The sequence below is a fragment of the Mobula birostris genome, chromosome 12 (genome assembly GCF_030028105.1).
Source record: "Mobula birostris isolate sMobBir1 chromosome 12, sMobBir1.hap1, whole genome shotgun sequence".
NCBI classification, from domain to species: Eukaryota; Metazoa; Chordata; class Chondrichthyes; order Myliobatiformes; family Myliobatidae; genus Mobula; species Mobula birostris.
In genome coordinates, this window is record NC_092381.1 from 95,680,616 (window position 1) to 95,702,214 (window position 21,599).

General features: G+C 38.3%; 2 protein-coding genes across 3 annotated transcripts in view; one reads left to right on the top strand and one right to left on the bottom strand.

Moving 5' to 3' along the window:
* klhl20 (kelch-like family member 20) overlaps positions 1-9,200 on the bottom strand; it is a 70,303-nt gene extending 61,103 nt beyond the window's left edge. The window contains exon 1 of one of the 2 annotated variants that reach the window (XM_072274335.1): positions 8,808-9,200. The gene's annotated coding sequence lies outside the window, so the exon portion shown is untranslated. Of the gene's footprint in view, positions 1-8,473; positions 8,770-8,807 lie in introns of those variants that run through there. The other variant, XM_072274336.1, reaches the window with a different exon arrangement.
* The window catches only part of ankrd45 (ankyrin repeat domain 45), a 39,710-nt gene that overhangs the window by 4,870 nt on the left and 13,241 nt on the right, over positions 1-21,599 (top strand). The window contains exons 2-5 of the mRNA XM_072274560.1: positions 8,829-9,265; positions 10,663-10,814; positions 13,801-14,104; positions 17,380-17,547. Coding sequence (XP_072130661.1) covers positions 8,829-9,265; positions 10,663-10,814; positions 13,801-14,104; positions 17,380-17,547 — 1,061 coding nt within the window. The remainder of the gene's footprint in view (positions 1-8,828; positions 9,266-10,662; positions 10,815-13,800; positions 14,105-17,379; positions 17,548-21,599) is intronic.

The window sequence follows — 21,599 nt, forward strand, 5'->3', positions numbered from 1 at the left end:
TAGATTAGGAGAATGGGCAAAGAAATGGTAGATGGAATACAGTGCCGGGAAGTATACAGTCATGCACTGGCAGAAGAAATGAAAGGGTTGACTATTTTCTAAATGGAGAGAAAATACAACTGAGATGCAACAGGACTTAGGAGTCCTTGTGTAGAATTCCCTAAAGGTTAATTTGCAGATTGAGTCTGTGGTGAGGAAGGCAAATATAATGTTCACATCCATTTCAAGAGGACTAGAATGTAATGATGTAATGTTGAAACGTTATAAAGCACTGGTGAGGCCTCACCTGGAGCATGAGAAGGTTTGGGCCCCTTATCTTAGAAAGGGTGTGCAGAAACTGGAGACGGTTCAAAGGAGGTTCGCGAAAATTATTCCTGAATTGAATGGCTCATCATATGAAGCTCTGTGTCTGTACTTACTAGAATTCAGAAGAATGAGGGGTGACCTTATTGAAACCTATCGAATGGTGAAAGGCCTTGATAGAGTGGATGTGAAGAAAATATTTTCTCCAATGGCAGAGTCTAAGACCAAAGAACACCACCTCAGAATTGAGATGGGTGTCCTTTTAGCATGGAGATAAGAAGGAATTTCTTTAGCCAGAGAGTTGTGTATCTGTGGAATTCTTTGCCACAGGTAGCTGTGGAGGCCAAGACTTTATGTATATTTAAAGCAGAGGTTGATAGCTTCTTGATTGGTCATTGCATGAAGGGATATGAGGGAGAGGGCAGGAGATTGGAGCTGAGAGGAAAATTGGATCAGCCATGATAAAATGGCAGAGCAGACTCGACGGGCCAAGTAGTCTAATTCTGATCCTAAATCTTAAAACAATCCAAAGGGAAAGGACACTAAGAAATTTGCTGGATATTATATTGTATCCACTTTTGGTGATCCCACAGTGATACTTTTCCTAGTACAGGGGAGTACTACAGGAATAATGCCTAATCTAAAAAAACTTGATCCAAGTCTCTTGGCCTAAAAGATCTTCATTAACTTCAAATTATGATAATGTTTAATGTCAGTTTCAGTCTACAAGTAAGGTGGCCAGGCCAGATAACATCCCAGGCCAACTACTCAGGGAGTGTACACACCAGCTCACGGATGTCTTCACAGACATCTTCAACACTTCACTCATCCAAGTTGCTATCCCCATATGCTTCAAATCAGCCGCCATCATCCCTGAAGAACTCTACACCCGCAGAACTAAATGAGTACCACCCAGTGGGATGAACACCAATCATTGAGAAGCGTTTTGAACGGCTGGTAATGGCACATATCAAAAAATCAATTCCTACCACACTGGAAACTCACCAATATGCTTACCAACATAACAGCTCTCTACACTATACACCAGGTCTTGACACACCTGGAAAACCAGGATAATTATGTCAGAATGCTGTTTCCAGATTTCAATCTGGCATTCAGCACTATTGTCCCAGAGACCTTGGTGAACAAACTCCTATTCCTCAGTCTAACTACACCACCGTGCAACTCGCTATTGGATTTCCTGATTAACAGACCTCAGATAGTCAGGTTGCACATCTGCTGCTCCCTTCCCATCATCCTTAACACTGGTCTGATGCCAAGCAAATAACTGCTTCCTCAATGTTAACAAGACGAAGGAGATGATTATTGACTTCAGGAGAATTCACACCATTCTCATCCCCCTTTACATCGACAACACAGCAGTGGAAACTGCAAGCAGTTTCAAACTCCTGGGAGTTCACATCTCATAGAACCTCTCATGATCCTAGAACATAACCTGCACAATCAGAAAAGCTCACCAATGTCTCCACTTTCTACACTTAGGCATCCACAGAAAAAACACACACCATATGGTAACCATACCTCTACTATATGGCAATGCACGGCATCAAAAGCACATAAAACTGAAAACATAATATTTAAAGCAGATGAAGGAAACAATTCCTGCTGTTCATGGAAATGAACATATGCATGTCGGACTTTTGAATTCAATAACATTAATGGATCTTGTTTACGTGTGGAGGTGTCCACAGACTTATTGAGCCAGAATGTTTCTTTCTTTGTTGTAAGAAAATATAAGTTGAATAGCTTTTAAGCAATTGTAGGATCAGATAGAAAAGCACAACTGTGCTTGAGGGAAGAAAAATCTCAATTTAATAACAAAATATGATCTGGAGAAGCAAACTATTTGTAAAAACCAGAAGGGAAGCATTGAAGATAAAAACTGGATACAACTCTCATGAAACACACATCAAAGTTGCTGGTGAACGCAGCAGGCCAGGCAGCATCTCTAGGAAGAGGTGACGAAGGGTCTCGGCCTGAAACATCGACTGCACCTCTTCCTAGAGATGCTGCCTGGCCTGCTGCGTTCACCAGCAACTTTAATGTGTGTTGCTTGAATTTCCAGCATCTGCAGAATTCCTGTTGTTTACAACTCTCATGATCTGTGAGAGTGACATAAAAATCGAGAACAGGTAGTCTTAGGGAATGAAGCACTCTTGTAAATGTGCCACGAGGGGATCCATATCCCCAAAACATGCCTCCATCTCATTCTCTGCTGATGCATCTGTACAGCCATCCTCCATTACTAGCAGCCGGTTGTGAAAAATAAAGTGGGAGTACTGATTAAGACCTATGGTAAGACCAGAGTGCTTAGTAGAAAGATGAGGTTTCTTTTTCTTCCCTGTATTTTCACCGAACTTCTTTGGAACATAATGTAAGATGTTGAAAATGGAAAGGTCAGAATGGAAACTGACTCAAACCGATTATACTTGCACTAAAGTCTTTGAGTCCAAACAAATTCTATGTATCAATTAAAAAAGGGGAACTCTAACAAACAAATCCCACTTTGGGCAGCATCAATCAAAAACATGCTGCCATGAATCATTTCAGCTGTATATGAAATAACAAAGCAGATTGTAACAGTAAATTGTTAATCAATAGAACACCTTCACAGTTCAGAAACAGAATTGTAAGAGCCCAAAATTGAAGTGCAAGTCATCTTTATTTATTAATCTTTTTATTAAAAGGAACATAAATACAAACAAGAGAATTATCTCAAATATATATAATATATACATCTCAATAACAATACAAACAGATTGAAATAGACATTATCAAGATCATACATAGTGTTAAGCTAGTATATAATATATAATAAAAAAGAAAACAGCAATCCTCCTCCTATCAGTTCATGAAGAGGAAAGGAAAAAAACTTTGAATTTTAAATGAAGGAAAAAAAAGACCCCCACTACACTATACAAAAAAAGGAAAAGGGACTGGCAGTCCATTCTGAGGATACAACCAAAAAAAAAGAAAAAACTTTCTGATCAAATCTAAAACTTCAAAAAAAATTGGAAGAGTATTAAATTAAATTAAATGAAAATACTGAATAATAGGTCGCCAGATTTGCTCAGATTGAAAGAATGTATCAAATGTCCAACTTCTTATTTTCTCTAAACTTAGACAGGACATAATGGAGGAAAGCCAATAAAAGACAATAGGTGGATTAGAATCCTTCCACTTCAGTAAAATGGCTCTCCTAGCCAATAAAGTTGAAAAGGCTATCATTCCTGTTTCTGCTCAACGTATATTTCCTGGTTTCGATGGGGTAATCCCAAATATTGCCATAAGTAAATTAGGTTGTAGGTCCAGATCCAAGCCTTTTGATAATGTTTTAAAAACATCACTCCAAAAATTGTCTAGCTTTATACAAGACCAAAACATACGAGTTAAAGTGGCCACCTCACTATTACATCTGTCATAAATAGGTTTGATGTTGGCAAAGATACGTGCTAGTTTATCCTTTGACATATGGGCCCGATGCACTACCTTGAACTGTACAAAGAATGACGGGCACAAGTAGATGAGTTATTAACCAAATGAAGAATTTTACTCCACTGATTATCTGAAAATGACTCTTGAACTTCCAATTCCCAAGCACATTTAATTTTATCTTTAGATATCATTCGTAAATTCAATATCCGTTTATAAATTATAGCTATCAACCCTTTCTGAAGTGGTTTAAGCTGAAAAAGAGCATGTGTCATATTAGGTGGATAAACAGAAGGGTAATTTGGCAGCAAACCATGTAAAAAATTCCTAATTTGTAAATATCTAAAGAAATGTTCATTAGGTAAACCATATTTATCCACTAACTGAGAAAAAGACATTAAACAGTCCCGTAAAAACAAATCTGAAAAAAGTTGTTATCCCCTTGGTTTTCCAAATTAAAAAGGTCTTATCCAAGATTGATGTTTTAAAAAAATTATTAATATGGATATTACTAAAAAGAACAGAATTATTTAACTCAAAAAATCTACAAAACTGAAACCAAATTCTTAAAGTATGTTAAAGTCTTGACTACTAATCTTAGAAAACAAAAAGGGAAGAGGAGCTCCCAGTAAAGAGGCCAAAGAGAACCCCTTCACCAAGTTTTCCTCCAAATCCAACCATGAAGGACATTCATGTATGTCTGAGTAATGAATTCAAAAAGTAATATATCGAATATTAATTGCACAATAATACATTCTAAAATTTGGCAAAGGCATACCACCGTCCTTTTTTAATTTCTGTAAAGGTTTATTCAATCTAGGATTTTTATGATTCCAAATATAAGATAAGATTATAGAATCTATTCTATCAAGAAACAAAGGTAGGAACTGCCTGAAATGTATATATAAGAATTTTGGTAGAACTACCATTTTAATAGCATTAATTCGACCTATTAATGATAATGTCATAGGTGACCATTTAGAAAGCATTTGTTGGGTGTAATCAATTAATGGGAGAAAATTATATCTATACAGGTCCTTAAAATTTTTAGTAATTTTAATACCAAGATAAATATAGTAGTTTTTAGCAATACTAAAAGGTACTTGATGATACTGATCTGAGTAATTATTAATGGGAAATAACTCACTTTTATGTGAATTTAATTTATATCCAGAAAAACAACTAAATTCAGAAAATATAGATAGCATAGAAGGAATAGATTTCCTAGGATCTGAAATATAAACTAACAGGTCATCTGCATACAATGAAACCTTGTGTACTTTGTCCCCTCTCTTAATACCCTGAACAGTATTGGAATCTCTAAGAGCAATAGCAAGAGGTTCTAAAGCCAAGTTAAATAATAAAGGGATAAGAAGATATCCCTGCCGAGTATCTCTGTATAATCTAAAGTAAGGAAATTTTTGATTATTAGTTATAATCGCAGCCAGTGGAAATCTAAATAAGAAGAAAACGCTGGAAATATTAAGGTCTAACCTCCAAAAAAGACATGGCTGATCTTTTGTATCAATCTTCTCCTGTGCTACCATTGAAAATCCATTTGTCTCAACAGCAAAGATACTCAATTCTTTGGGAAGATGAATCCCAAAGACCCAACCATTTAAGTGAAGGGATTTCCTTTCATCACAGTCCTAATTAGTAAATCTTTAGCCTGAGACAACATTGCCTGGTTTCAGCTCTCTCTCATGCTACAGTACCACTATTCCAGCTGATCAATCCTATGTCAGCCAAAACATTTAAAAATATATTAAAGTATGAAGATCATCTCAAATTATTTTGAACTCAAAAGTATACACATTCTTTCCACTCATTCTCTCCTCTGACCTAGAGAAATTAAGAAACTTTAAGTGGCTGCTGACCTTGTTTTTCATCAATCAAAAAACATTTGATGCTACAAACTGAATACTAGGCAAAATATTGGAAATACTCAGCAGATTTCTTTCCACAGATGATGGCTGAATTGTTGATTGCTTCCAACATTTTATGTTTGTATTTACTTCCCAGAACATAGACTAACAGCAGCATCAACACTGGCTCAAAAACAAGGGTACAAAGGGCTTTCAAAAAGATTTATTTTAAGAAAAATCTAATTCAATATATACAAACTCTACTTGCTTCTTGTTTCACATATGCAATATTTCAGATTTCAGAGATGTACTAATACATTTTAAATACTCAACTCATCTGCTTTCCTTCTGTACAGTCAATAGAATCTTTAAAATATTTTCTATTTATGAAAAAGCAAGTGATAGAAACAAGACTGTTGTTCCATTGCACTGCATAGCATTGCTTCATTAGCAACACATTTGCTGTTCTGGTAACTTCCAAAATGGAAATATAAATCTTTTGAAACAATAACTCAGTCTTCTAAATTAACTAACCAATTCTCAATTTCATTGTATACTTCAACCAACACTTGGGTAACTCAACAACACCAAGGAATCCATAAAACCATAGGATATAAGAGCAGAATTAGGCTACTTGCATTTGGCCTATCAAGTCTGCTCCGCCATTTCATCATGGCTGACTTATTTTTCCTCTCAGCCCAAATCTCATTCCCTTTCCCCATATTCCTTCTTCCTTTAACCAATCAAGAATCTATCAACCTCTGCCTTAAATATACATAAGACTGGCCTGTGGCAAAGAATTACACAGATTCACCGCTCTTGAGCTAAATAAATTCCTCCTCATCTCCATTCTGAAAGGACACCCCTCTATTCTAAAGCTGTCCTCTGGTCTTAGACTTTCCCACCAAAGGAAACATCCTCTCCACATCCACTCTATCAAGGCCTTTAACCACTTGCATTCACATTCTCATTTTAAATAAAAATTAAATTAAAAAGTCACAATTTTTAAAGTAACTAAAATTAGTTAATTAGAGTCCTCACTTACACATAGAGATCTTGTATTTACTGCACTTCTTTTAGAAATGTTGATGGATTTCACCAAGTTATGACTTTCAGAACCAGAATTCTAAAGCAGCTAAACTCTTTAATGATGTCACTATTTCTTAATATAACTTTAAAATAGTACATGATCACTGTAATTTTTCAGTTAAAAATAAACCACAGGCCAGTATTAATGTATTTAAACACTTTAGAATGTTACCCTACATTACAGAAACCCATAAACTATACCCGAACCGAAAAATTATTGAGCTAGCAAATATTGGAAAATGACTCAAGAAGGGAAAGTCAATACAAATGATTTGATTGTCTATAGGAAATAGAAGGAAGAAATGGTTGTTTGCCCCCACATACCTGCTCTAGCATTCAGTAAAATTACAGCTGATTCTAACCCAGAATCTCTTTGCTGCCCAAATCACACTCTACTTGATTTTGTTAATATACAAAACTCTCGAGCTTTGCCTTCAAATGCTCAAAGACCAAATCTTTGCAATCTGTTAGACTGAGTATTCTGAGATTCTTGTCAGTCCAGAAAATGCAGCCCTTATTTTGAGAAAGGAGGTTCACTGATAACTTCAAGAATCTTACTCAGCTTAAATGAGTAAGTTAAATGTCTAGTTCCTACCATATTCAAACAAAAACTGCTTCACAATTTAGAAATTTATGAATAAAATCCACAACAGTATAATTAAGAAACATTCCCAAAGATCTTTAATGATAGTGACAATTTTTCAACAGATGCAAAACAATTCAAGTTCAATTTAAAACAAATTTCTGAGCAAATCATCAGAAAAGGAGAAATCTGAAGGAAGATGAAAATCTATGGTACAGGGGATCATTTGGCCAATTGTGTCCACAGCAGATCCAACCTAATCCCACTTCACAACACTTGGTCCAAGCCTTTAATTACCACATATCAAGCAGACATCCAAGATGTTATTTTGAAACCAAGCATATGCCCTAATTATTCAGTGATTCTGCTATGAAGTCAGAAAACATCTCCAATAAGTCACCCAGCAAAAAAGCAATGAGGTAGTCAGGAAACACTGGCAATCAGTAAGGATGGTAACTAATAGTGCCAAACCTGATAGTTCCTGCAAGTTTCATAACAGTGATCCAAGCTATTTGCTATCAATGTCCACGAATAACTGTGCCATTTGAAACCAGACACAAATGTACATGCAAATGATATCCATTCTTCACACAACAAAATGTCAATGTATTGGTACTCAAGTAATTACAGCTTCATTCTGTATTTCTGCACCCTGATTACAGTACAGTATTAACTTTATAATATCAATGACGCCCCCCCCCCCGAAGGTCATTAGAAACAAGACTATAGGATGATCATGCAACATACATTTTGCCACTTCCTATTTCTCTGGACAATATGCATTATATTACACAAAATACAACTGCACTAATCAGCTCACAAAAAAAGGTATAATTGGTTAGAAGAGGAGTCACCTACAGCACCGGTGAAATGTTTTGAACTGAAGTATTTTGGTGCAAGGAAAGAAAATTACAATCCTAATTCGTTGGGGGTCGAGACTGACACTATCGCCAGTCGAGACACTGACACTAAGATGATGCCTAGAAAAACAAAGGGACTACAACTGATAAAATTTTTTTTAAAATACGAAGTGATTTAGCAACTTTGAAATCATTCTGATCTTCCTGGTGTTTGTATTGTCAAGTAGCTTTTCTTCAGATTTCTTTAACTTAAAAGACATCTATTAATTAGTATCAGAAGAATACAAAAACTTATATTGAAATATATTTTTCTCATTTACCTGGAGTAAAATCAACAAATAGCATTAAACTGCTGTTCGTATAGTTTTGGGCAACAAAAGTAACTGCTGATGCATTCATACAGTTGACTGTGGTTGACAAAATTCCATGCCGCACATGTCCGACAAGCAGAGGGAGAACACGAGTATTAATAACACGTCCAATTCAATACCTGGGACTCAGCTGATCAATGCCCATTTTTAATGTCTCCACACAACTTAAGTAGGTTGTGGGTCCCTTGATGTTATAGATGGGCTGGCATTGTCATTGTATTTTAAAATACCTTCTTTAAGCTTGATGCTGTAAAGCTTCTGCCACTGGACAATAAATAAATACCTGTTCTTTCTTTGCTTTTAGTTTATTGATCCACACAGTTTCTCCAGTCACTCGCCAACTGCGCAGCTACACTGCGCACCTTCGGAAAGTAGAAGATGGTGCAGCCGCTAATATCTTCCCTACCAAAGCAGCCAAGTGGCTCAAAAATTGCATTCACATGAACCGACCACGCCAGTTGAAGAAAGGCCGAAAGTCTGCAGTGCCCCAGGTACGGTGCAAGCGACAAGTGGCCTCAAAAGTTAAAATTAACCAGCAGCCGCGCAGCATTTCAAAATCAAGGAAGAGGCCATCACACGACCGAGCTGGCAGCGCGTCCTCGGCTTGTTTCTGGAAGGCGGCTGCGCCCATTCAGCGCCTGCGCGGCAACTGCCACCCGCTCACAGGGCAGGGACAGCCGCGCAAGCGCGGAGAGGAAGCGCTCAAGTACGAGCCGAATTTGGCACGGATGGGTGCAGGTGGTACCTTAGAGAGAGAAAATACTTCCTTCTCCTCAAATAAGCTGATCTTGGGTTTACCCTCCTCGCCCTGTTTCCTGGCAACAGTGCTTTCCTTTGAAGGCACATCCTTATTCCTATTATAACATTCCCCTTCTGACCAAACTCTTCCATTCTTTACCCCATCATTAGCTTTGTATGTTTTTTAAAATTTTATTTCGATGTGTATCAGCTAACTCTGGGGTGCTGTTTTATTACATTAAAAGGTGACAAAATGCAATTTCTTTATTAATATGAATTACTGTCAATATTGAAAGTGACATCACAAATAGATAGGGCCGTAGAGAAAGCTTTTGGCCCATTGGCTTTCATAAATCAATGTTTTGATTGCAGGAGACGGGATGTTATGTAGAAGTTGTGTAAGACATTTGTGAGGCCTAATTTGGAGTATTGTGTGCAGTTTTGGTCACCTAACGGCAGGAAAAATGTAAATAAGGTTGAAAGAGTGCAGAGAAAATTTGCAAAGGTGTTGCCGGGTCTGGGAGATCAGAGCTATAAGGAAAGATTGAACAGGTTAGCACTGTATTCTTTAGAACGCAGAAGATGAGAGGAGATTTGATAGAGGTATACAAAATTATGAGGGGTAAGGCTAAATGCAAGCAGGCTTTTTCCACTGAGGTTGGGTGGGACTACAACCAGAGGTTGTCGGTGAAGGGTAAGAAGTTTAAGGGGAACACGAGGGGAAACTTCTTCACTCTCGAGTGTGGAATGAGCTGCCAGCACAAGTGGTGCATGCGAATTCGATTTCAACGTTTAAGAGAAGTTTGGATGTTAGCAGTATGGAGGACAACGTTCCCGGTGCAAGTCGATAGGCAGCTTAAATAGTTTCGGCATAGACCAGATGGGCCTGTTTCTTTGCTGTATTCTCCGACTCTAACGGTAAGTTATGCTTAGGAAAATGTATGTAGATGTTGAATTTCTGAAATGAAAACGGTAGGTCATTGAATCGAAACGGTAATTCAGATGCATTCTTCACAGATGTTGGCTGACCTGCTGAGTATGTACAGCATGCATTTTTACGGCCTTCTGTGTAGATTTTACTTTTGAGACAGGCTTTTGGCCTTTCTCAAAACGAGGTTGTTGGCTACTATGGGTCAACTGCCCTCATAAGAAGGTCTAAACTGCAGATACTGGAAATCTGAAATTAAAGGCTGGGAACTCTCAGCAAGTCAGGCAATATCTGTGCAGATAGGATTAACATTTAAGGTCTGAGACCCTTCAGCAGACCTGTGGTTTGAGTTATTTACCCCGGACACCGCGACCTTTCCACTGGCATCAAATCACACGCTGGAATCATAGAGGCTGTTTTTCCCCTCCCTCCCATTGGTACCGGATCCTAATTGGTGCCGCTCCTGTTTCAGGCGGACGGATCTTTATTTGTGTTACACAGAGAGTACGGTTGCTATGGAGACGGTTGTGGCGGGTGCTTGGGAGGACGGTAGATCAGAACACGGACGCCGAAGATGTGGTAGTGCGTAGTTGTGACCTCGATACTGCCACCAAAAGTCAGTTGGTGAGATCTAGAAAAGGAGAAAATTAAATTGCGGGTCAAGTTAGGTTTGCTTTAATTTGGAAAGACAATGTAAGGATATTTCCATTTATTGAGGAGCAAGGAGTAGTGTGCTTTGCTGGTAGTAGGAGTGAATGCCTTACCACATTGAATAATAGAGCATTTTTCTTTATATAATACTTTTAAGCATCGAAACATTCCAGAGGGCTTCTCGGGAGCATTTTTAATTTATTCACTGTGGGTTGGAGCTGGTGGCAGGAGCAGCGTGTATTGCTCAGCCCTAATTTGTCATTGCTTAATGTATAGCCACTATTTCTTCCTCTTCGTACTGTATGTAGTGTGCAGAGCAGTGTATGGGAGGAGGGGAGTGAAATAAATTGTGCCTGTTTATTTAACAGAAATAAGGGTGAAGCATTGACAACTTTTAGTAATTTATAGGTTTAACTGATTAACTAGTTTTCAAAATCTGTTCAGTCTTTGCAAACGGTATTTTTGTTGATCCCAGAGGCTCAACAAACGTCAATGTAGCATACATCTCTGGATTTACCGAAGAAAGCACGTCTTATTCTGTATCACCACCGCACCTCCAACAATTGTAGGACTCACTGAACTGCATATTCAAATACAGTCCTCTTCCTCTTGAGCATTATGCACTACATAAGGATACCTTTCCAAATATCACAGCCAATATTCCTATTCACAATAGTTTAAAACATTTTCTTATTTCCTACGCATTGGCTCTCATCCCCCCTCAAACCCCTCCATTTCAAGGATCCTCTTGTCTTCAGATCCACTCCACAAGCTCCACATTCAACAGATCATTGTCCATAATCCCTGACATCTTCACTGTAATGCAACCACCAGTAACATCTTCCCCTCCCCTCCTTCAGCCATAGCACCTCTATTTGCTCTTCCATCTTAGATAGTAACTATTCTCCTACTCATCAGAGCTCATTGTGCAACCCTATGAGATACTTCATGGAATCATATGTCTCCACAAGTTTTAGAATATCTTGCTGCCTCACCTCTTACCAACCTAGTGATGCCAGCACCCCCAAATCATCAAACAATATCAAGTAACTTGAATCTCTGTGCTTTGAAGCATGTGTCATATTTGCTTTTATATCAACTTCCTTCCTTCCAGCTCCAGTTTAACCTCACCTGAACCAGGCTCAATTATGTTTTGCAACACACACAAAATGTTGGATGAACTCTGCAAGTCTACTACTCATTTCTGCTTCCTACCCAAGAGCCACAAACATAACTGTCCGGATAGGCCCATTGTTTCTGCTTGCTCCTGCCCCACTGAACTCATGCCTGCATACCTCAACACCATTGGTTCAGTCCTTTTCTACTTGCATCCATGACACTTCACATGCTGTCCTTCACTCCAGTAACTTTCAGTTCCCTGGCCTGGATTGCCTTATTTCCTCTATAGATGTCCAGCCCCTATACACTTCGATCTCCCACCAGGAAGGCCTGAAAACTTTCTTGACCAAAGACTTAACCAGTTCTCTTCCACCACCATCCTTCTCGGTCTCTTGCAATTGGTCCTCATCCTCAACAATCTTTCTTCCCTCCACTTTCTCCAAACAAAACTTGCAACGATGGACACTAGCTATCTGTGCCTTCTTGTCAACTAATTTTTCTATTGACTGCTTTTCCTCCACCCTGCCTGCACGCTTACTGAGCTCGTCAATTTCATCGAATTGCCTCCAGCTTCCAAACTGCCCTAAAATTTACTTGGTCCATCTCTGATACTTCTCTCCTCCTTCTTGATCTCTTTGTCTTCAACTCTGGAGACAGACTATCCACAGACATCTTTTAAAAACCTACCAACTCTCACAGTTATTATGACTGTACCCTTCCCACCCTGTCATTTGTAAAAAAAAATGCTATTCCCTTCTCTCAGTTCCTCCAATTTCATTACACCTGTTCTCAGTGTGAACCTTTCTATTCCAGAACATCTGAGATGTCCTCTTTTTTTTCCCCAAAGAATGGGGTTTCCCTTCCACCACAAATGCTGCTCTCATCCACATCTCCATTTCCCACACATCTACCCTCACCCCATCCTCCTGCCATTAAAACAGGGATAGGGCCCAGCAGCACATTATTCTTTTTAACCTGGCATCTTCAATGGGATCCTACCACTAAGCACATCTTTCCCTCCCCACCTCCTCTCCACTTTCTGTAGGGATTGCTCTCTACGGGACTTCGTACCTCCAACACGTACTCCTCTCCCCACCCCTTCTTATTTTGGCCTCTTCTCCTTCCTTTCCAGTCATGATGAAGAATCTCAGCCTGAAATGTTGATGGTTTATTCCCCTCCTTAGATGCTGCCTGACTTGCAGAATTCCTTCAGCATTTTGTTTCTTTTGCTCAAAATTTCCAATACCTGCAGAATCTTTTGTGTTCAGCCATGTTTTGAATCCTTTGTGTGTTAGTATTTCTGCAGTAAAAGTAATATATTTGTCAAATGCAGACAAATGGCTCTAACTTGATTAGATACCTTGATCGGTAAAGAAATGTTGGGCCAAGGGGCCCGTTTCTGTGCTGACTTACTCTGATTCTGAAACCATTTTCCACAAAGCCGCTTCTATTAACAGCAAATATTATAATTGTGTTATAAACTAATGGCAAAAGATAATCCTGATCTTTTTTCCCCTCAAAATGCAGGTAGTATTTTGGTTTAATGACTTATCCAAAAATAGGTACTTCCAATAGTGTAGCATTCCCATATTAATGGTGTAGGTTTAAGAGTTGAACTCATAACATTTGACAATAAGTCAAAACATTGTCCGTTTAGTCTTTCCTGACATCTGACTGAGTATCAGATGAAAGTGAAGAGAATTAACTATAGTAAAAGAATCAAACAGTGGAATTAGTTTAGCAGTCAGCATTCCTCTTGAGCTGAGTGGTACTTCTTGATGTAAATATTTATTTTATTTCCATGCATAACAGCACTGCGTATTTAATTATTATTATTTAGATAATGGATCAAGATGGTGAAAATAAAAAAGAAGCGATTAACTCAAATGATGATTCAGCAAATATTGAAGATCTTGAGCTAGAAAACAGGAACAACTTTCTTAACAGTGTGCTTACAGGAGATGCTGAGAACTTACGCAAGTGTTTTGTAAATGAACCAAGCCATGAAAAAAGTAATGAATTGTTAAATATACATGATGACTTTGGCAGAAATGCTGTCTTTGCAGCTGCCATCCTGGGTCACTGTGAAGTTATTCAAGAGTTGGTGTCACAAGGAGCAAATGTGAATGAGCAAACTAACAGAGGTACTTGGCAACACTATTTGTTGATTTTTTCAATACTAGTAGTGGCTATTTCTTTAATCTTCTATTTCTCTAATTAAGATGCATACAAATGAGTTTGGCAAACATTATGAAAATATTTTGTGCAATAACGTAACATACGTACATACACACACACATCTTCTGGATGACACCGTGAAGATAAAAGTTCAGACTGGCAAGATTAATAAGCACAAGCCCAGACAGCAAGATTTAAACTATAGTTTGTGTATTCTTCAGCACAGAAAGGCACTGTGGAATAAATATAGGATGAACACATCAACATATGTTACTAACTTGTGACACATACTGTTTATCTTAATTACCTAGGCTTCTGTTAGTCATAGGCTTCTATGTAGGCTTACATAGGCTTCTTTTGCTTTAACAGAGTATTTTTCAGAGGAAGCTGACAAGTTGGACTGAAAATTGGCTCAGCAACAGAAAAAAAATATTTGAGACCTTTAGTGACTTGTAGGCTGTGCGGAGTGGAATTCTTCAAGGCTGTGTGCCAGTCCATTGTATTTCATGGCAAATTGATAATTTGAATTCCACATATAAGTTTGCTAAACAACACAAGAGTCTGTGTATATTACAGGAAAGGTACTAGCATGGACAGAAGGTTGGCCGACTGGCAGGGGCAAAGAATGGAAACAGGGGGCCTTTCCTGGCTGCCAGTGATTAGTGATGTTCTGTAGGGGTTGGTATTGGTTCAGCTCCTTTTCATGTTATACGCTAATGATCTGGGTGGCTTTATGGCCAAGTTGGCAGACAATACAAAGATAGGTGGAAGGGCAGGTAGTGCTGAGGAAACAGGGAGTCTACAGAAGGACTTGGATTAGGAGAATGGGCAAAGAAGTGGCAGATGTAATATAATGTAGGGAAGTGTATGGCTATTCCCTTTGGTAGAAGGAATAAAGGCATAGACTATTTTCTAAATAGGGGGCAAATTCAAAAATTAGAGGTGCGAAGGGACTTGAAAGTCCTTGCGCTGGATTCCCTGAAGGTTAATTTGCAACTTGAGTCGGTAGTAAGGAAGGCAAATACAATGTTAGTATTTGTTTTGAGAGGACTAGAATATAAAAGTAAGGATGTAATGCTGGGGCTTTATAATGCATTGGTCAGACCACATTTGTGAGCAGTTTTGAACTTCATATCTAAGAAAGGATGTGCTGGCACCAGACGTAGTTTACAAGAATTGTCCTGGGAATGAAAGGGTTAATGTATGAGTTGCTCTGGGGCTGTATTTGCTGGAGTTTAGAAGAATGATGGGGATCTCATTGAAACCTACCAAATGTTGAAATAGAGTGGACATAGAAAGGATGTTTCCAACAGTGGAACAGTCTAGGACCAGACGGCACAGCCTCAGAATAGATGTCCCTTTAGAACAGAGACGACAAGTAATGTATTTATTCAGAAGGTGCTGAATCTGTGGAATTCATTGCCACAGACAACTGTGGAGGTCAAGTTATTGGACATATTTAAAATGGAAGTTGATAGATTTCTGATTAGTAAAGGCATCATAAATCAGCCACGATTGAATAGTGGAACAGTCTTGATAGGGGTGAACGGCATAACTTTGTTCCTATTTCTTATGGTCTTATGAATTTAAAAAGTTTGAAGTTAGTACTACAGACCCGGTTTTATATGCAGTAATGTCGTAGTATGTGATACATTTGTTCACATGAGCTAGTCCCATTTCCCCACACTTGGTATTTATCCCTCTAAACCTTTTCTGTGTATGTCACCAAAGACTCTTAACAAATTTCTACTGATGTACTGTGGATACCATTCTGATTGGTTGAGTCATAGCTTGGTATGGAGATTCCAATATGCAGGATCAAAAGAAGCTTCAGGGGGTTATAGACTTGGCCAGCACAACTCTCCCCGGTATCAAATATATCTTCAAAAGGTAGTGCCTCAAGAATTTGGTGTCCATCATTAAGGACCCTCGACATCCAGGAAGTGTCATTTTCTCATTAATACCATTGGGCCACAATCAACTTTTTAGAAATAGTTTCCCCACCACAGCATCAGATTTCTGAAAAATCCATGAATACTACCTCATTTTCCTTTTGCATTATTTATTTAGTTATTTTTGTAACTTGCCTGAGAAGAACGTGGAAATCTGCCTCAATGACTATTGGCCAGAAGCACTTACATTCGCAGTGATGAAGTGTTTTGAGAGGTTGATAATGAAACATTTCAACTCCTGGGTGAGAAGCGAATTGCATCAACTCCATTTTGCCTACTAGAGCAACAGGTCCATAGCAGAAGCCATCTCATTGGCTCTTCACTCAACTCTCGGACATCTGGACAGCAAAGATGCATATATCAGGATGCTCTTTATCAACTATAGCTCGGCATTCAATACCATTATCCCCTCAAAACTAATCAATAAGCTTCAAGATTTTGGCCTCAATATTCCCTTGTGCAATTGGATCCTCGATGTCCTCACTTGCAAACCCCCTTCAATTCAGATTAGCAACAACATCTCCTCCACAATCTCCAACAGCACAAGGCTGTATGCTTAGGCCCCTGCTCTACTCACTTTACCTTTATGACAGTGTGGCTAAGCAGAACTCCACAATGCCATATTCAGGTTTGAAGTAATGAGGTGATCTGACAGCACATGTGTTAGAGGAATTAAGCTTAGATCAATGACCTTTCAACTGTGGAAATATATCTGTAACCCTGAAGTCTTTATGATTTTGCTTTTATAAAACGTAATGTGAACAAGATGGAGTCTAAGAAATCCCAAAGTACTTTGCTGATTTGCATGCGAAAACTTACAAGTATGTTTGTGTTATCTGTGAGCAAGCTATTTTCTTTTATGTCAGGCAAATTGTTTTATGGCCAGAGGGGTTGTTTTAACAACAAGGAAAACGGGGTGAAGCTTCTAAGGATCAAATGTTAGAACAAGATAAGGATAAAGATAAGAAGGATGTAATGTTATGGAATGAATAACTGTTCTTTGTATTCAAAAATCATATAAAAGTACTTTGGTTGAAACAGAGGATTGGAGCTATATTTCCGTGCAAAACTTGGCTGGAACTATACCACTCCTTGCAAGTAAAATAATAAATCTTAATAATGTGATCCATTCTGAATTTGTTGTAGCTTGCTTCTTTATATTAGAAGACCTAGCTAAACGGTACGTGACAACATAATTATCCCAATAAAAGCTTTTCAATCTGAAAAGTTAATTGTTCCCTGGTTTGTCAAGTAATTCCACTGATTTCAATTTTGTTTCATGTTCACAGGATATACGCCTTTACATTGTGCTGCTGCATGGGGGAAGCTGGAGAGCCTAAAAGCTTTGGTGAGCCTTGGAGCTAATGTTCAAACAATCAACTTCAGAGATGAAAAAGCACGAGATATAGCTAAGCGATATTCAATTGCCAATTGTGTAGAGTTTCTAGATTGGGCAGGTAAGAAATGGCATTAACACTTTATATTGATTTCAATAATGATGTACAAGTTATGTTAAGAAAAGCATAAACAAAAGGGAGTTTCTGGTTCTGTTCTAAAATAAGCAAGTTTTGGATATCTGTCCAATAGTAGTGTTTGCGCAAAGGAAAATCTGAACCTTTAGAATTTCTTAGTTTTATACAATCATATACAATACATTAAGTTAGAAGAGGAATTTGTAAGTATAGAACTTTTCTCATTTCTTTGTTTCTCCCTAACCCTGTAGTGGTGTTTGGTTATCTACTCCACTATATTATTCCTTCAAAAAATGAAGAGACTGTGAAAGGTTTTATGGAGATACTTCCATTATTTCCCTTTTGGTTGTAGATTTTAGCCTGCTGTTCATTTCCAGTCTCCAAGTTAAAGAGTGTTGAATCTGGCTTGTGGTAACCAATTCTCATACTGTTTCTTCACTCTGTATATTGTAGAGTTGTACAGCACAGCGATGGGCCTCAGCTTATCAGTCCATGCCAACTAAAATGCTCCACTGATGCCCATAATCTGTTTATTTGCCTATCTAAGTACCTGTCCAAATGCCTTTTAAATCCCTTGCCACCACTTCCTCTTTCAGCTCATACACACAACCACAATCCTGTGTGAAAAAATTACCTCTCAGATTTCATAAACCAGTGGGTTATTGTTATGCCTCCCACTCGCTGTGAAAATGGGGGACACCTCTCTCTCCCTTATTAGGGAAAGATAGAACCTGTGAGTTGCCGAGTGCCAGATGAAATGCGATAGTTTTTGGGGTAACTGCAAGGTCTGTGTCTTTGCTATTGCCTAGCTCACTCTTGTGCTCAGTGGCGGTTGCACTTTTTTGCCGGTGGGGTGAGGGGGGGATTGTTGCTTCCTGCCACTTACATGCGGGAGGGGGGAGCTGGGGGGACTTTGGGGTTCTCACGTTTAACTGTCGTTCATTCCTTGGGGCACTTCTCTGTTTTCGTGGAAGCTTTGCGACGAAAAAGCATTTCAGGATGTATATTGTATACATTTCTCTGACATTAAATTGAATCCTTGAAATTAACCCAAATCATATCAAACTTATACCCCTTAGCCCTACATTCCACCACCCTAAAAAAAGATTCTACCTTTTTTATGCCCCTCACAGCATTATAAACCTTTATAAAGTCACCCTTAGTCACTTACATTACAGTGAGAATAAACACAGCCTTTCCAATCTCTCTTTATATGGAAAGTCCTCCAGGCAATGTCCTGGTGAATATCTTATGTGTGCTTTTTAATAACATGGCAATCAGGTTTGTACACAGTACAACAAGCGTGGCCTGAGCAACTCTTGTATGCCTCAGCTCTTATACTCAGTACCTCAGCCTGTGGAATAAAGTGTGATGAATACCTTCTCACAACCCTATTTACCTGTGTCGCCATTTTCATGGAGCTATGAACTTATACCTCCCCCCCCCCCATGTTCCCCTGTACACTAATATTCTTTAAGCTCCTGTCATTTACTATTTGTCACATAATATTCCAAAATGCATTACCTCATGCTTGTCTAAATTACTTCTACCACTGCTCCCAGTTTACCAACTGATTTATGTCCCATTCTATTCTTTTACAAACTTTACTGTCTACAATTCAACCAGTCTTCACATTGTCAGTAACCTATCATATCATATTCTCATACAATTCATTTGTTTAACAACCAAGGTCCTGGCATCAATCCCTGCAGTACACCACTGGTTGCAGGGTTCCAGTCAGAAAAGCACCCACCTGCGTACTATCCTCTGCCTTCTATTACCCAAGCCAACACATTTCCCTTAAACATGTGAATAAGCTTACATTGCAGATCTAAGCCTATCTAAGGGGCATGTAAGCTAAGTCTACCACTTGGTCTTCATCAATTTTCTTAAATACATCCTCAAAATACAAAGATTTGTGAGATGGTATTTCTCTACACAATATCAAGTTCACCTGGAAAAGCAAGGACTGATGAAGAGGAATCAACATGATCCTGTCCTTTGTGGACTTTTTACCAGTAATTTCCCTCCTATTGATATAAGGCTCAGCAGTTCCCTGGATTATCCCCTACTGCCCTTTCCGAATAAAGGAACAACATTAGCTATCCTCTGCTCTTCTAGTACGATGAAGATATAAAAATCTGAGTCCCAACCATCTTGTCTGTTGTTTCCCTTAGGAAAAACTGTCAGTCCCTGAGGATTTATCCACCTTAATTTGTGCCAACATATCGAACACTTCCTCCTTCTGGACACAAACATGTCCCCTTCCATAATTCTCCATCCTCCTCCTTAATGATTATCAATGAGAAGTTTCACTTAGGAGCCCACTCATGTTCCAATTTCACAAATAGATTTCTGTTTACCTGTGAAGGAACTGCTCTCTTGCTTCTAATATACACAAACAAAAACTTTTGGAGTTCTCTTTAGTCCTCTTTGGTTCTCTTTTTGCCCTCCTAATTTTCTTCTTAGGTTCGCTAATACATTCCCTATAATCCTCACCAGACTCACAGGCTACCAAATGGCTCCACCTGACATACTAATTCCTCTTATTTATGATCAAATCTTTAATTATTTTTGTTAATCATAATTCCCGGCAGATGCTACTGGCCGTTGATGGAGTAGCAGCGCTTTTATAGGTGCTTCTACTCTTTCTAATTTACTGCTTCCAACTTGTTTTGAAAACTTACCTTTAAATGCAATATTGCTTTATGATGAGTCGTGCTAAAGCTACTAAAAAAGAGGACCCTCTTGTAACTTTGAAATCTATTATGGTGACACTTCGGAAGCATAAAAATGAACTTTCGGAGGAGTTCCAGCAACTCAGCACTGAATTTAAACAGATGGATGAAAAATTGGAGTCTATTAAAAAAACTTTAAGTGAACACGATAAACAGATAAAAGAGAACAAGGACACTTTGACGACGTTCAACACGAAGATTGACGACCTGGAACAGATCTGTGATAAACAGTTAAAGGTTAATGAAACATTAAGGCAGACGATTATCGACTTAGAAAATAGAATCAGAAGAAATAATCTACGTATTCTGGGTTTTAAAGAGTCATTGGAAGGCAATCAGCCTTCGGAATTTTTTGCAAACCTGTTGGCTAATTTATTTCCGAATATTTTAAAATCTCCACCTAAAATAGACCGAGCTCACAGGTTGCCTGTACCGAGACCTCCCCTGGAAGGACGACTCTGTTCAATGATAATTTGTCCTCACGACTTTCAAACAAAGGAACTTTTAATTTGTGAATCTCGTCGGAAAGGTATGATTGATTATGAGGACCAGAAGTTCAGAATTGTGGAAGATTTTTCACCCAAGGTGTTTAATGAATATTTCAAGTTTAAAAAAGTCTTGTCTGAGCTGTATAATAAAGGTTTTAAACCCTCTCTTCATCACCCCACTCGTCTTAGAATCATTTTGAAAACTGGCTCTCAAAGATGGTTCCATTCGACAGAGGTGCAGGATTTCTTGAGTGCCAAATCAATTTCAGAAGTTTAACTGTCCAATAACTCTTTACACAAATTTATGTTGCATCTGCCTGATGGATCCTCTTTTTTAGAATCAGCAGTCTAACTGTTCATTACTTTCTTTTATGAACAATTGTTTTTTTTAACTTTTGGTATACCTACGTATCTAATTTTTTTGTACTTTTATTTCCTTGTTTAGAAAATTAAGGATTTAGTATTAGTAAGTTTTCTTTGAGTTAATACTTTCTAAGTTAATATGTTTTGAACTTTCATATTTCTTTCTAATATTTTATACTATAATTTTTTATGAGGTTTATAAAATATGTTTAATGTTGCTCTGTTTTTTGTTGTGTCTTGTTGGAATGCAATTTTGCCTTGAATTTTTTTTTTTGGAGCTCAGCCAGTAGATTGTTTTGGGAGAGAATGGTAGGATTAGCTGGCAACTGCCCTTTGGTCGATTTTCTCTGTTTGGGTGGGGGGTGGGGGTGGTTTTCTTCTTTTCTATCAGCTGTTTGGCTCTCGTAGCTTCATTTGTGGCTTGGTTATTTTTCTTAAAACTCATTGT